At 56.7% G+C, this 13749-nt stretch overlaps 6 protein-coding genes across 6 annotated transcripts; 1 reads left to right on the forward strand and 5 right to left on the reverse strand.

Annotated features, from left to right (window-relative positions):
* Positions 1-64: 64 nt before the first annotated feature.
* Positions 65-1974, reverse strand: N7510_004195 (arylsulfatase; the record flags this gene model as incomplete). The annotated part of the gene is made up of 2 exons (XM_056976121.1): positions 65-1766; positions 1820-1974. 2 exons carry the CDS (start codon positions 1972-1974, stop codon positions 65-67), a joined length of 1857 nt encoding a protein of 618 aa, XP_056836077.1.
* A 719-nt stretch (positions 1975-2693) lies between these two features.
* On the forward strand, positions 2694-4547 carry N7510_004196 (sugar porter family MFS transporter; the record flags this gene model as incomplete). Its single annotated transcript, XM_056976122.1, has 1 exon — positions 2694-4547. The coding sequence occupies one exon, from the start codon at positions 2694-2696 to the stop codon at positions 4545-4547; it is 1854 nt and encodes a 617-aa protein (XP_056836078.1).
* Positions 4548-5146: 599 nt separating this feature from the next.
* atfB (bZIP transcription factor atfB) lies at positions 5147-6130 on the reverse strand (the record flags this gene model as incomplete). Its single annotated transcript, XM_056976123.1, has 1 exon — positions 5147-6130. The coding sequence occupies one exon, from the start codon at positions 6128-6130 to the stop codon at positions 5147-5149; it is 984 nt and encodes a 327-aa protein (XP_056836079.1).
* Positions 6131-6921: 791 nt separating this feature from the next.
* Positions 6922-9293, reverse strand: N7510_004198 (uncharacterized protein; the record flags this gene model as incomplete). The annotated part of the gene is made up of 4 exons (XM_056976124.1): positions 6922-7425; positions 7499-7829; positions 7883-8081; positions 8138-9293. 4 exons carry the CDS (start codon positions 9291-9293, stop codon positions 6922-6924), a joined length of 2190 nt encoding a protein of 729 aa, XP_056836080.1.
* A 455-nt stretch (positions 9294-9748) lies between these two features.
* Positions 9749-11141, reverse strand: snf4 (AMP-activated serine/threonine-protein kinase regulatory subunit SNF4; the record flags this gene model as incomplete). The annotated part of the gene is made up of 6 exons (XM_056976125.1): positions 9749-9931; positions 9986-10146; positions 10251-10490; positions 10570-10750; positions 10813-10941; positions 11001-11141. 6 exons carry the CDS (start codon positions 11139-11141, stop codon positions 9749-9751), a joined length of 1035 nt encoding a protein of 344 aa, XP_056836081.1.
* Positions 11142-11385: 244 nt separating this feature from the next.
* N7510_004200 (uncharacterized protein) lies at positions 11386-13467 on the reverse strand (the record flags this gene model as incomplete). The annotated part of the gene is made up of 1 exon (XM_056976126.1): positions 11386-13467. One exon carries the CDS (start codon positions 13465-13467, stop codon positions 11386-11388), a length of 2082 nt encoding a protein of 693 aa, XP_056836082.1.
* Positions 13468-13749: the final 282 nt, after the last annotated feature.

Consider the following 13749-nt stretch of genomic DNA (forward strand, 5'->3'; position numbering starts at 1 on the left):
AGTATATATATATATTTTGCTCATAGGTATCATTACAAACGATTAACAAGAAAATAAAATGCGTTTACCACTGCTTGACAACACGTTCGAAGCGTGGCGGCTGGCGAGAGAACTTCTCCGGGGTATCACGCGCACCCTCCTTCCAGTAGTCGAACTCCATCCAAGCATTCTCAGGCATCTGCGCCTCAGTGGCTTCGAGGAACTCGCCAAGCTGAGGGCAGAGCGGAACGACACCTGTCTCTAGGACATACTGATCCCAGAGCTTGAGGAGCTCCTTGAGCTTCTCGGGCTCTTGCTCAGACAGGTCGTGTATCTCACCGGGGTCCTTGATAAGGTTGTACAGCTGCCAGCGCTCGGGGCCCTTGGGCTTCGGAATGAAGACGATCTTCCAGTCTCCGCGACGCAGAGCGGCACGACCGCAGGTCTCCCAGCCCTGGATGAAGTCCTTGGGGTGGATGCGGTCAGATTGCCCGATGGTCCAGGGGTAGAAGCTGCGTCCGCGCATAGTCACGACCTCGCGGCCCTGGTAGGTCGGGGCAGGGTGCTTGACGCCCGCCATCTCCAGGATGGAGGGGGCCAGATCCATGACCGTGGCGAACTGGTCGGTGATGCCGTTCGTGGCGGGCGTGGAGTCACCGGGGTTCACGCTGACGCTCTTGGGGAATTGGCAGACGAAAGGCACGCGCACGCCGCCCTCGGTCGTGTACGCCTTGTACAGGCGGCCCGGTGCGGTGGCGGCCTGCGCCCAGCGCGGACCATACCAGATGAAGCTGTTGCCGTTGCCCAGGTTCTCCAGGCTGTTGTCGTAGTATTTCTGCAGGTGCGGCATCACGCCGTTCTTCACCATGGGGTAGGCCTCGTAAGCAGCGCCCTCGGCGCCGTTGTCGGACATGAAGCAGACGAAGGTGTTATCCAACTCGTCGATCTCGCGCAGGTACTCAACGACCTTGCCGACGTTGGAGTCGATGCATTCGACCATACCGGCGAACACCTCCATGGCCGTGCAGGACATCTTCTTCTCCTCGGGTGAGTAGTCCTCCCACTCCTTGACCTCCTCAGCGTTGACGGGGTGCGGCTCGACGTCCTCGCGAATCATACCCAGATCCTTCAAGCGCTGCAGACGCTTCTGACGGAGCACATCTGGGCCCTCGTCGTACACACCACGGTAGTGATCGATATATTCCCGGGGCGCTTGCAGCGGCCAGTGCGGCGCAGTAAAGGGCAGGTAGCCGAAGAAGGGACGGTCTCCCTTGCCGTCGGGGCCATCGCTGCCCCCAGTCTCCTTCCACTCGCGCAGGTAATCCACCATCTTGTCACCGTAGCCATCGGACGAGTACCAGCCCTCGGGCAGCTTACGCACGTACTTGCCATCCTCCATGTGCAGAGCAATGTACGACGCCTCAATGAAGGTGGGGATCTGGTCCTGGTCCTTCAGCTGCGGCTCGAAGGCGTAGTGGTTGGAGCACGCGGGCAGGTGAGCGAAGGAGCGCTCGAACCCGCGCTTGTGCGGCGAGCGCTCCGGGGTGAGGCCCAGATGCCACTTGCCCGACATGACGGTGTGGTAGCCCGAATCGCGGAGCAGCTCCGGCAGCGCCACGACGCGCTCGTTCAGGTACCCCTCGTAGCCCGGCATGCCGCGCTGCGGCGCCGTGCTCATTGCCGACCCCTTGGGACCGTTCTGGCCGGAGATGTTGGTCCACTCGATGAGGTTGCCCAGGCCGGCGATGTGGTGGTCGGTGCCAGTCATGATCATGGCGCGGGTTGGACTGGATGGATTTGAGCCTTTGTTAAATAAAATCCGACGCAGGCAAGAACTCACGAGCATGCCGCCGCAGCATGGAAATCTGTGAAGCGCAGACCTTGCTGCGCGATCTTGTCAATGTTGGGGGTGCGAATCTCGCCGCCGAAGCAGCCCACATCGGAGAAGCCAAGGTCATCGGCAACGATGACCAGGAAATTAGGGCGTTTAGTCATGGTGAATTGAAGGGCAGAGAGAGAAGAAAGGGAGAAAGAAGAAGAAAAAAGGAGGGGGTTTGGGGCGGGACAAGAGGGGCATTGTCCCTGCATTCTTATACCTGCCACGCGCGACTCGGACCAGCTCCGGTCCCTGTGTTCCGATAGGAGAACGCGTGCACTGCATCATCCGAGAGCGGTATTTCGTGCTCGGCTGCGCTGTCAAACGAGTATCGGCAATCGGCTGCGATTGGATTTAGACGACAGGACAAGTGGACCTGATCGACAGGACAGACGAGCGCCATGGACATGATGCCGTGAAGGCCGGGAGTGTAATGTGGTGGTAAGAATACATGCGGGGAGGGCTAAACTCGCACTAATGGACTATAAATTACCGTATTGCGTTGTACGGGATATATCACCTGACCCCGCAAGCCCTGGCTTCAACATTGCTTTCGGTCTTGACCGTGTTCCTGGCAAACAAGATTATCTGTATCCTTCGGACCAGTCCGTTGCAAAACACAATCACTTCAAATGGAGCCCAGCAGTGGCGTGATCCCCCCACTCCTGTGCGCCCCTCTATACATCGGCTCTCGGCTGAAATCAATGACATAATACGCCAGCGAATCCGGAGCCAAGCGCGGATCTGGCCAGCCTGGAAACACTGGAACCACGAACTGCGCCGGAAAACCATATTGCCCACTTCGCAGAGCTGCGCACTCTCCCCGCTCTCCGCAATTATGCCGGACGATGCAATCCCCAGCTCGCGTATATCAAGATCGCCGCCCCGGTCCTCGTCCTCTCCTGATTCCATCTTCTCGGCTTGGCGGGAGCGATTGCTAAACTGGTGGTCGTATACTTCGTCCGCTCCTTTTGAGTCGTACTCGCAGATTCCCCAGTCGGATTTCCCGCTTGACCAACCCCCTAACCAACTGCCCCGGCGTGAAGACGACCCCAAGATGGAATTGCTGCGCCTGGACAAGGCCCGATGGCGCACGTACTGGCTGGCTACCGTGCTGTGCTGCGGCGGGGCCTTATTCGGATATGACTCGGGCGTTATTGGTACGGTGCTCCCAATTCTGACAGAATTCCAACCTACTAAACATACGATTCAATTAGGTGGCGTCCTCACATTCTCTTCTTTCCAAGACTCCTTTCAGATCCCTGCAGCCAAGGAAACCAAAGTGAGCTCCATTGCAGTCGGTATCCAGCAGGCTGGCGCATTCGTTGGCTGTTTCCTCATCTGGCCCGTGACCAACCGCTTAGGTCGGCGTATGGCGATGGCGCTGTGCTCGCTCGTGTTCTGTATTGGTGTGGTGCTGGAGGTCATCGACACGCACTCGCTGCCGGCATTTTATGTCGGACGAGTGATTTGTGGCCTCGGCATTGGCGGGTCTGCCACCGTCATCCCCATTTACATGTCCGAGATGAGTCCCAAAGAGATCCGTGGTCGGCTGGGTAGCTGCTACCAGCTCTCTTACACCATCGGTATCCTGGTGTCGTACTGGATCGACTACGGTGTCAAATATATGGCCGCTACCCCCGCCCAGTGGCAGATACCTATCGGTCTGCAGCTTGTCCCTGGAGCGATGATGGGGCTAGGTATGCTGTCGCTGGACGAGAGTGTACGCTGGCTCCTGGCCAAGGGCAAGACGGCCGAGGCCTGGCGGAGCATTGTCTGGATCCGCGCGGGTGATTCGCAGGCCGTGGCCGACGAATTCGCAGAGATCCGCCACGGACTCGAGGAGGAAAAGCACGCAACGGCCGGGTTCAAGCTGAGCGAGCTGCTCGAGGGACCTAATCGGCAGCGGCTTCTGATTGCCGGCGGCCTCTTCCTGGCCCAGCAGTCGACGGGCTCAACGGCGCTGGCCTACTTCGGCCCGCAGTTCTTTTCCATTCTCGTCGGACCCGGTGACAAGAACTTGTTGCTAACGGGCATATTCGGTGCCATCAAGGTGGTCTCGTGTCTGCTCTTTGTGCTGTTCATGTCTGACCGATTTGGTCGGAAACCCGTGCTGGCCGGCGGCGCTATTTTCATGTCCATATGCATGGTCATCACCGCTGCGGTGGTGAAGACGCACTCGCCCAGCGAGAGCGGGCCCGTCACTTCAGCGGGCATCGCCACGGTGGCACTCATCTACCTGGATATCATGGCGTACAATTTCAGCTGGGGCCCGCTGCCCTGGCCCTGCACCAGCGAGATCTTCCCGACGCGCATCCGCGAGCCCGGCGTGGCCTTCGGCGTGGGCGCTCAGTGGCTCTTCAACTTTGTCTGGAGCTTCTCCACGCCCTACATCATGGCGGGCATCGGCTGGGGCACGTTCCTGCTGTTCGGGGGGCTGGACGTGCTGATCTTTCTGTTCACCATCTTCTGTTTGAAGGAGACCGTTGGCAAGTCTCTAGAGGAGATCAATGAGATGTTCGACGGCCAGTCTATCAAGAATATTGAGGGGGACGATGAGCAGTCGTACTCTGCTGACTCCCCGTCTCAGTATCTGGATGCTGAACCGGACTCGATCTCCGTTGCCAAGGTGTCTACCATGGATAAAGCCAGCGACACGCATGTTGAGGAGTCAACCGCCGGACGGGCTTGACTTCTTTCGCGGTGGGATTTTCTGTTCGCGCAAATGATTTTCAGATATTTGGACGGCTTTTTTGGATTGTATATATCCTGGGTTTTGTACATACTCCTACGGCCTGCCACAGATGCATTGGATGCATTGTTAGAAATGTGATTAGACAGCTAGATGCGAATGTCACTTTTTAGAGCCTCAGTTTTCTGTTTTCGTATTCAGCTTGACTGATTCCTGACAGGATAAAACATACAATGGCCGATGATTGACTAGGGCAAATTCCCACATGGGTGGACCCTAGACCTCGACCAGACTCTAATACTTCCGGATAGAACAAGCAAATTCCGCCAGCCTTCCAATAAGCAGTAAGAAAAAACCAGCAGAGCACCAACAAAGACAAAACAGAATACACAGTGATTCAATACTTCCCCCGAAAACGCCAATGATTCCCATCATTCCCAACCTAGCACTCACTCGGGAGCAGGAATCCCAACGCGCGCAAAACATCAAAGAGGGCAAGTGATTCGGTTTTTCAAAGTCCAGATTCAAAACGCAATCGCTAGCCACCCCACAGAAAAGACAAAATTCGTATCACATGAGAGAAAAGAAGAAGAGGAGCATCAGACGTTGATGAGGTCGTCAAAGGTGTCGTCGGCAGAGAAGGTGTAAGAGGAATCGAGCGAAGTCTCCGAGTCACGGCGCAGCTGCTGCTCAAAGGCGTCCGCCGCAGCAGCGGCAGCAGCGGGCTCCAGCTGCAGCGGGTCGTCAAAGCCAAACGAGAGGACCGTGGGAACAGGTGGACGAGGAGTCGGGAGCACCTCAGCGGGTTCGGCCACGGGCACAATGCCGGCATCAGGCAGCTCAGCAGAGACATTGGTCACCACCGCAGCCGGGGCTGCAGAAACCTGTGCGGCCTGGGGATCGACGTTATTCTCAGTGATTTTGCTAACCATGTGAGACAGGTGGAGCTTGATCGCCTCGTCGTTGCACTGAGCATGCTTGAGCAACTCATTCTTGAGATTCAGCGCCTGCGATTTCAGCTCATGGATCTCTTTGTGCAGATGCGCATTCTTCTCCGACTGCTCTTTGAACTGCACCTCCAGCTGCTGGGTATGCTCTTTCTTCTTCTGGCGACACTTGCTAGCAGCCAGGCGGTTGCGCTCGAGGAACTTAGCCCGCTTCGCGCGCTCCTGGTGCGGCAAATCGTCGAAGTCGAGGTCAGGACTGAGACTAGCAGCTGCGGCCTTGGCCTCACGGATCCGGCGACGTTGTGTAGCGTTGTCTGTGTTGAGGATAGCGGATACCTCGCCCGAGGTCTGGTCGTCGTAGGGCGGCGGCGTCGGCTGGCCGTTGCGCACCTGGGCATTCTTGAGATCGCGCTCGAGCGAGTTGGCAAACGCCATAGCGTCGGCTTTCATATCCCAGACTCCGCCCATGGACGGCGAGACGGGGCTGAGGTCCCAGAGCTGCTGGTCGTCCTCCATCATGGGCAGTCCAAGGATGTCACCCGAGGGGAAGGCCTTGGGGCAGGGCGAGGGGCGTCCGAGGACGATGGTATCGGAGGAAGGCAGGGTAACAGGGTTTCTGGGTCTCTTTGCAGACATGGCCCAATTCAATCCCCGCGTAGTAAGTAAGGGTTGTGTGCGTTGTGCAGTCAGCAGTGAAAAGGGAAGGTGGGACTCTGTGTCTCTGTGTCTTGCGTCTCACATCACAGAGGAGGGGAGAGCAAGACAAAGTACAAATGGAGGACTCAAGCTGGGCAGACTCGAAACAAGCGGACCATGCCAATCATGCGCAGGCGAGAAAGTCTGCGGCGTCAAGACCCGGCGAACAGAGAGGCTTAGGAGGGTGAAGGAAGGGAGAGAACCACGGGTTGTCGGACTGCCGGTGCCTGAAGAAGCGCCTTGCGGTCGACCAAAACCACGGTCGGACAGCGCTTCCCTTCCTGCGGCCCAGAAGACCCGGACGAATCGCAGCAGAAGAAGCAAGATGGGCGTGGCAGGGTGGCACAAACGACGTGATACAGAGAGAAGATGGGTAGAAGCGGAGGAGGTTGGGGGGAGGGGGAAACAAGGAAAGAGAAAGAAGGCCTGATAGAGTAGACCATGAAAATAATAAGCATCATAAGCATAAGCATAATGAAACCTACGGAACCCCATTTGACATCACCGACTACCTAGTGAACTATAGACAAGGTGGATCGCGTCAAGAACAGGAACCAGAGTAGCGTGCCGGGATCTAAAGCCGTCCACTCAGAGCACTGCATATCCTGCCAAGTGGAACTACACACCTAGAGCTGGCTTTTTGAGAGAAGCAAAGGATTCGGGAGTTAATAATGCACCACTAAGATATGTACTCAGGTAGAGAAAGAAAATACCCACGAAGCCCTAACTACTCAGTCGTCCGACGGCGGCGGCATCCTCATCCGTGCAGGATACCCATACCGCGCCCACAACTTCAGCTGGCGGCTCACGTTGCACCAGTTCAAAATCAACAGTTCCGCCACGCGCTGCTCCTCCACCTCCTGCTCCACAACCTCACTCTGCAAAACCACTCCGGCACCCGAGCCTCGTGCCCGCCCATCAGCCCCGAGGAGTAACGGCCCAAACACCCGTGCCAGGCCATCCACAGTCGGCAGGCCCGCCACTACATCCTCCGGAACGGCAATCCCGTCTTGCCGCTGGCGCTCCATGCGCTCGACTGTTCTCTCAGTCTCATGAACCAAGGCCGTAAGCAGTCCAAACACTGCGCAGATGAGGGCGCACTGCATCTCACTCGTCTGCGCAGTGATCGCCAGGGCAATCAGTTGCACCTGGGCGGAAGTCTTCGGGGAGAGCGCGGCGAGGGAGTTCTGCATGTGTGGCAATGGGTCCTCGGGGGCGGGGGGCAAAATAGATGGCTTTCAGGGTCTGGTACAGATGGGTAGACCCGAGGGTCCCACCCGGTAGACCCGCAAGCAATTTCTTGAGTACCCAGCAGACACTGAGCACGGGCGCGGCCTCTGTACAAGCTGAACGAGTCTCCAAGTGTGGCATGGCAATCACCCGCATCGTCAGCGCGATCTTGGGTTCGTCCTTCTCCGCCAAGAGGACCTGGCTGGCGAAATAGTCATAGAGGCGGGCCGCAGCTTTGATATCCCCCGGTTCCACGAACAGTTCTGCTGTGTTGGGACCTGCCAGAAGCCACGTTAGTGATCCACGTTCTGACGTAAAGGACGGCGGGCCGACTGACCGAATTTCTGTAGAAACAACATCATCGCGACGATGCACGCGGGCAACTGCAGAGGGAACGGAGACAGATTCACTGGTAGAATGAGAAAGCTATGGCCGCCGAGGCGAGCCAGTCTTTCTACTGACTTGCCTCGCAGAGAACTCATCGGAGCAGAACGACGCGCGAGGCTCGAGAATGTCTTTGTCCGTCGCAGCTTTCGGTCTGAGGGACGAGCAGTCGTCGCTAGTGCCACAGCGGAGCGCACTGGGCGGACTCGGCCTAGCAGTCCGTGACGGCGTCGAGGCACACCATGGACTTCGTTGACAGGGGACTTGACGTCGTTTACTATTATGGCAAAGACCGTCAGCAGATCCAAACGAGCAGCAAAATGGTATACGCACATGGAAAAGCCTCCAGGCCATTCGCCTCGTGCGGTATTGTGATGTGGAGGTTCAATCGTGCCGCCAATTGATTGAACGCGACAGTCGCCTTGTTCCTGTCAAGGTGACTGATTTGCGTTGTCCGACTGGCGTGGCTGCTGGCCGAGCTCGTTCGATTGGTGCTGGGAACAGCGCGAGAGCTGCCATCATTTCCTATCGAAGGGAGCGGCAGAGCGACCTGCAGGTTTTCAAGCGGGAGAGATTTCTGCGTAGAGGCTTTCTGGCTTCGGTTTCCACTTGTCACTGAGGGTTCAGTGGCATCATCGACATTCTTCGAATCCGAGAAAGGGTCAGATGGCTCTGGACTATGCACAATCTCCTGCGTGTAATTCAGAATACTCGGCCACATCCAGCCCTCATCGAAGATTTCCTGGATAGATGTCGGGTCACGCTGCGAGGGATGCCGACAGACAGTGATGTTGGAGTGACTCGACTCATTGGACCGAGTCGTCTGAGAGCTAGCCCTCCGCGCCTCGCCAGTAGAATCACGTTCAGGTTCGGCAGGAGCTTCGTTCTCAGACAGGACAACAAAGCCGTCTTTTTCCGACGAGGTCTCCATTGCGTTCGCGTTGCTGGATTCATGCTGGTCAATGATGTTATCCACCGTAGTGCCAAGAACAGACTCTCGATCCTGAGATGCTTTACTCTGACGGAAGAGAGCCTTCAAACCACTAAGTCGCTTAGAGCCACGCTGAGATTGCGAAAGAAGCTCGCTCGCATGGTCGCCATTGACAGCAGGGATGGTAGCAGGCTCATCTGGGCCTTCGTCAACCAGTGGAGGAAATGGCTCGGTGGAATCCATCGACTTGGTCTCGTAAAGGCTGTGACCACCGCTCCTTCGTTCTATCTGGATTTTGTCTAGATTCGAGTCAAGCTTCGTGAGTGGCTCGATCTGCTGGGAATGGTGGGGGGCTGCGCTGGGTTGTGAACGGCTAAATCGACCCCCGTTGCGACGAGCTTTGGCCGGTTTGTCGATCCTGGGTTTAGACCGGAAAAGCGCCAGAATGAATGCCATTTGCTGGCGGAAAAGGGATGGGAGGTCCTCAAGTAAGTGGTCTGCAATGGGAAAGATTCGGGTGGGAGACCAAACGCTCTCTAGGATAGCAAGAGGGTGCATCTCGAGGGAAGGTGCTATCCTGGAGCCAAGGCGAAGGGAAAACCTACGCCATACACTTCTCACTAATAATAAATGGAAGGGTGTGCGACAATGCTGCCATCGTCCTCGCAGACGCAGGACCGACCGAGATCTCGCCCGGGAGTCATAGAACACAACCGGGGATGAAGGATCGTTCATACACAAAAAAGTCTTGATAGAAATCTATTTCTGTCCATCTTAGCGCCCGCACTCGGCCTTTGAAAGAAGCCAACCCGTGTCATCATCTCTGTACATTTGCAGACCCCAAGGAAAAAGATAGGGAAGAAGCCAACGCAGGAGACGGGTCGTTCTCAGGCAATATCCCGAGGTGAAGTCAAAAAAAAAAGAAGAAAAAACGCCAAGTCCATGCAAGAATAGATAGGATATGTATAGAGCCGATGCCCGCGCACACGGGTTGAGGCCCACGGTGAATCGGATCATGCCTCGTCGTTTTCTCCTTCGAGGAGAATGTAGTGTAGGATATCGCTAAGGGTTAGGACGCCTTTGAGCTTGAAATGCTCGTCCACCACGACTAGACGGTGCACCCGTGATTTTCGGATGGTGTCGAAGATGGTATCGAGTCCCTCATTCAGGGAACAGGTGTAGATACCCGGAAAATCCTGCATGTCCGTATTAGTCGAAACGCCAGAAACGGCCTTTTTGGGTACTCATACCGCTGATCGCTTCTTCAAGGCTTCCCCTACTGTTAGACTCAGATCGTCGTAGAAACCGCCCTTGATGAGCGTGATGACATCGACTGCCTCGAACACATTGTACACGACACCTGATACAGAGACGTTAGTGTGGATCTTTGCTGGCCAGAAGAAGACATACCCTCCGAGTTGAGAATCGGGACACTAGATATGCTCCGCTCGACCAAGATATGAATCACGTCGATGACAGGCGTATCCATTGACGCTGTCGCGACATTGTCATAACTGCCCAGCAAGATTTCCCCAAGCGGCCGGCGCAACTTCTGCGTGTCCGGAACGTTGACGGCGACAAATTTCAGAATGCGGTATTGCGTGACGACGCTGAGAACGTGGGAGCGATCGGTCTGGCTGTCGGCCGTGACGAGCGGGATACGGCGGGCGCGGGATTCCAGCATGCGGCGGCATGCTTCGTAGAGGGGTCGCTCCGGGTCGATGGAGATGGTTTCGGGCGGCGCGACACCCAATGCTTTCTCAACCTCTTTATCGGCCCATCCACGTCAGTGCCTGGGTTCCTGTGACCACTCTCGATTAATTTGAACACGCACCTCGAAGACTATCCAGCCGGAACTGGTCGATCTGGTCCAGCGCGGCGGGGTTCTGGAAATAATACTGGATGACATTGATATAGTCAGAGGTGGTCAGGAGACCGGCGAACTTGGAAGCCTTGGAGTCCCACAACGGGGCTGACACGATGCCTGTACGTCCCGACGGGGGGGCAGTGAGCCCCTCCAGATGCGGGATTGTCAGCGGGGGATTCGGACGACAGGGGAGGAGAGGAGAGGGAGGACGCCACCATTTTGAATGAGGATGTTCAGACTCTCTTTGACCGAGAGGGAGGTGTCGAAAATGATCAGACGGAAGCTGAGCGGCAGCACATCGTAGCTGGTGCGGACCTTGAGGAAATTGCGGATGGCGCGCTGTTCGGATCAGTCAGAATCGCGATTGGGACCGTGCAGAGGGGGGAGGGCAAACACACCAGGCCCTGTCGCTCCTCCCGCTGAATGGTTGCGCGCTCGGAGGCCATTTGCGGACGAAGGTACGAGGATGGCTGCACGAAGACCTCGTGACCGTGGGAAGGTGAGTGGAAGAAAAGACGAGGAGGTTCCGCCTTCGTCATGGCTGGCGGGTCCGCATCGGGGTGGGCGGTGGGAAGTATGGATGGACGGGAGTGAACGCAGTCCGGACGGGAAGCAGACAAAGAAGGGGCAACTACGCGGGTAAGGGCAGAGGATGTGCTAGGTCGTAGTCGGAGTCGTATGTAGTCTGAATTATCTCCTCCCAACGCCACTGCCACGATGCTAATCTAATGCCGGAACTAATTCCCGACGTGGTATCATGCGCAAAGAAAACACACCGGGGAACTATACATGCCCATGCAGCTTCACCCGATAAATGCACGTATTGTTCGCCCCCCAACTCGACTTCACTCGCAAAACCACCTTGTCAGCGCGGATCGTCGGCACGTCCACGATCACGTTGAGCGGGAAGTGCTGCACATGGTCCCGCTGATGGATGTCGTACACCATTTGGCCGACCCGATAGAAGTTGGGCCCCAGTATCGGGTCGTCCGAGTACACACTCTCGGGTTCATCGCTGTTGTGCATGCGTAGGGAGCTCATGAGCACGTCGTGAAGCGATTTCTCGCCCGGGATGTTGTAGCCGCCGAGTCCTTCCTCGCGCGACGAAGCCGGCTCGCTCGGGCGGGATTGCCGGGACGACCATCCAGGAAGCCATCCAGACGATGACCCGGTCGGCGCTTCACTGTGCAACGCGAGCGGGACAACTTTGAATCGCGCCCAGAGTTCGATCTCCTTGGGCGCGACACCGGGATCGAGAGCGGCGCCGGCGGGAATGTGCTCGACCACCACCTCTTCGGGCACAATATCTCGGCCAAGATGCACCGCCAGTTGGGTCACCCCATCGCGAGGAGCGCTGCACCAGCAGTCTCCCAAGTCTTCCCACGGGGCCAACGCCGCGGCCGGGGGTAAGGGGCCGCGAAAGTAGGACGTCAATCCGAACACGCTGAAAAAAACACGCTTCAAGAGTGGCTGTTTGGAGCCTGCGGTTGGTGTGGTGCTGCCTGGATCAATGATGGCCCCCAATGCTTCCGAGAGAAAGTTGATCTTGTGAATAGGTTGCCGCGGGATGACCACGGGGTCTGAGATGTAGGTTGGAGACGGATCGCGAGAAGGTTCTGCAGCAGACCGCAGTTCCCGGGACAGGGATGATACTTGGACGTTCATGCGTGACACCTGGTTTTGAAGGCCGGAGACGAGCTCGGATTCTGGCAGGTTGGGCGGGAAATCCGCATGGGGAATCTCACCGAAAGATAGTGAGGAGCGGATCTTTTCTGCAAGACTGCTCTGGGTTGTTAAGGCCACGAGAAACACGCAGACGAGCAAAGTAACAGCTGTCTTAAGCCATTTGTTCCGGTGCAAGACGGGTTGGTCCTCACCGTCACCACGCGTTTCGGGTTGCATTGATTCAAGCCATGGACGGATCAGACCTTCCTTTGGAGACCTGGATGGAGGACTTGGATGGACAGGCTCAGTGCGGAATGTTTGAGGAATCACGGTCCGCACCGGCGCAGACCAGGTTTCGACTTCGGCTTCGGGTTCAGGTGCAAGATAGGGTGAAGGCTCAATCACCTCTTCGGAATCATCCGCCGGCTCGGATTCAGGCTCATCCTCCTCCTCAATGATCTCGTTGACAAGAGCTAGGCCTGAAATACGTCGGGGAGGTGCTGTGATATTGCGACCGTGTGGCTCGCCACGATACTTGCTTGGCCGTGTTCGCTGTAAGTCGTCGTCGTGGATGTCACGCTCCAAGTTGAAGGAAATTTCGGAGGCATTATCGACAGATCCGTGACGATCAGGCGTACTTCCGAACTGCATGTCATGGTTTGGAGATCCAGCTCGCTGCAATGGTGACGGATATAGTGGTGAATCTGGCTGTATTCGTAGCTGAGGAGGCGGAATAGAGGGACTGGATTCGCTGGAGACGGTGTGGGCAACAGGAGGTGGAGGGGTGGCAGTCACATCGCGCAGGGACTGCAGCAGTTGGGTCTGATCAGGAGTCGGCTCGCGCTTTGGCCGACGAACGGGTGAGACGCTGTTCGAGCGTCCAGCGCGAGTGTCCATGGGTTCGATGTTTTCTTGGTCCGAATTCTTCTGTGGACTTGGATTTCGCTTTTCAGCGGCGTCAATCCCTGCATCAATCGACCGGGCTATCTGCGTGAGGTTCATGTTCCGTGGCGCCATGCGCATGCGCCGCGGCAGAGCTGTTGGGCCTTGAGCGCCGTAGCTAAAAGCAGCTTGGGTTGGAACACTAGGCAGAGGAATTCCGGGTGACAGATCGAGTAAAGTTTCAAAGTTCTCTGGGCTCGAAGGAGATGCTTTGGTACGCCCCGCCCCGCGACGCATCGCAGCGCGCTTAGGGGGCATCGGTGCGTAAGACTTTTCTCTCAGTTCAGTTCAAGCGTTCACTCGTCTGGTCCAGGTAGGTCAGCTCGCGCTCTGATTCGGATGAATGTATTCAAGCAGGGCATGCGCCAGTGATCAAAAGAGAGAAAAGAGTATTGACACGAATACGCAAAGAACGATATCAAAGCTGGCAAAGCTAAATTGACACTTTATCAGCGAGCTCAGCTGCAAGCAGCTCAGGCGCGAGGCAACAGAACAAGAAGCCGTGTTGCGTGGAGAATGTGAGAGACGAGTCGGAGAGAT

The sequence above is a fragment of the Penicillium lagena genome (genome assembly GCF_028827675.1).
Source record: "Penicillium lagena strain IBT 129212 chromosome Unknown utg000002l_segment0_segment0, whole genome shotgun sequence".
NCBI classification, from domain to species: Eukaryota; Fungi; Ascomycota; class Eurotiomycetes; order Eurotiales; family Aspergillaceae; genus Penicillium; species Penicillium lagena.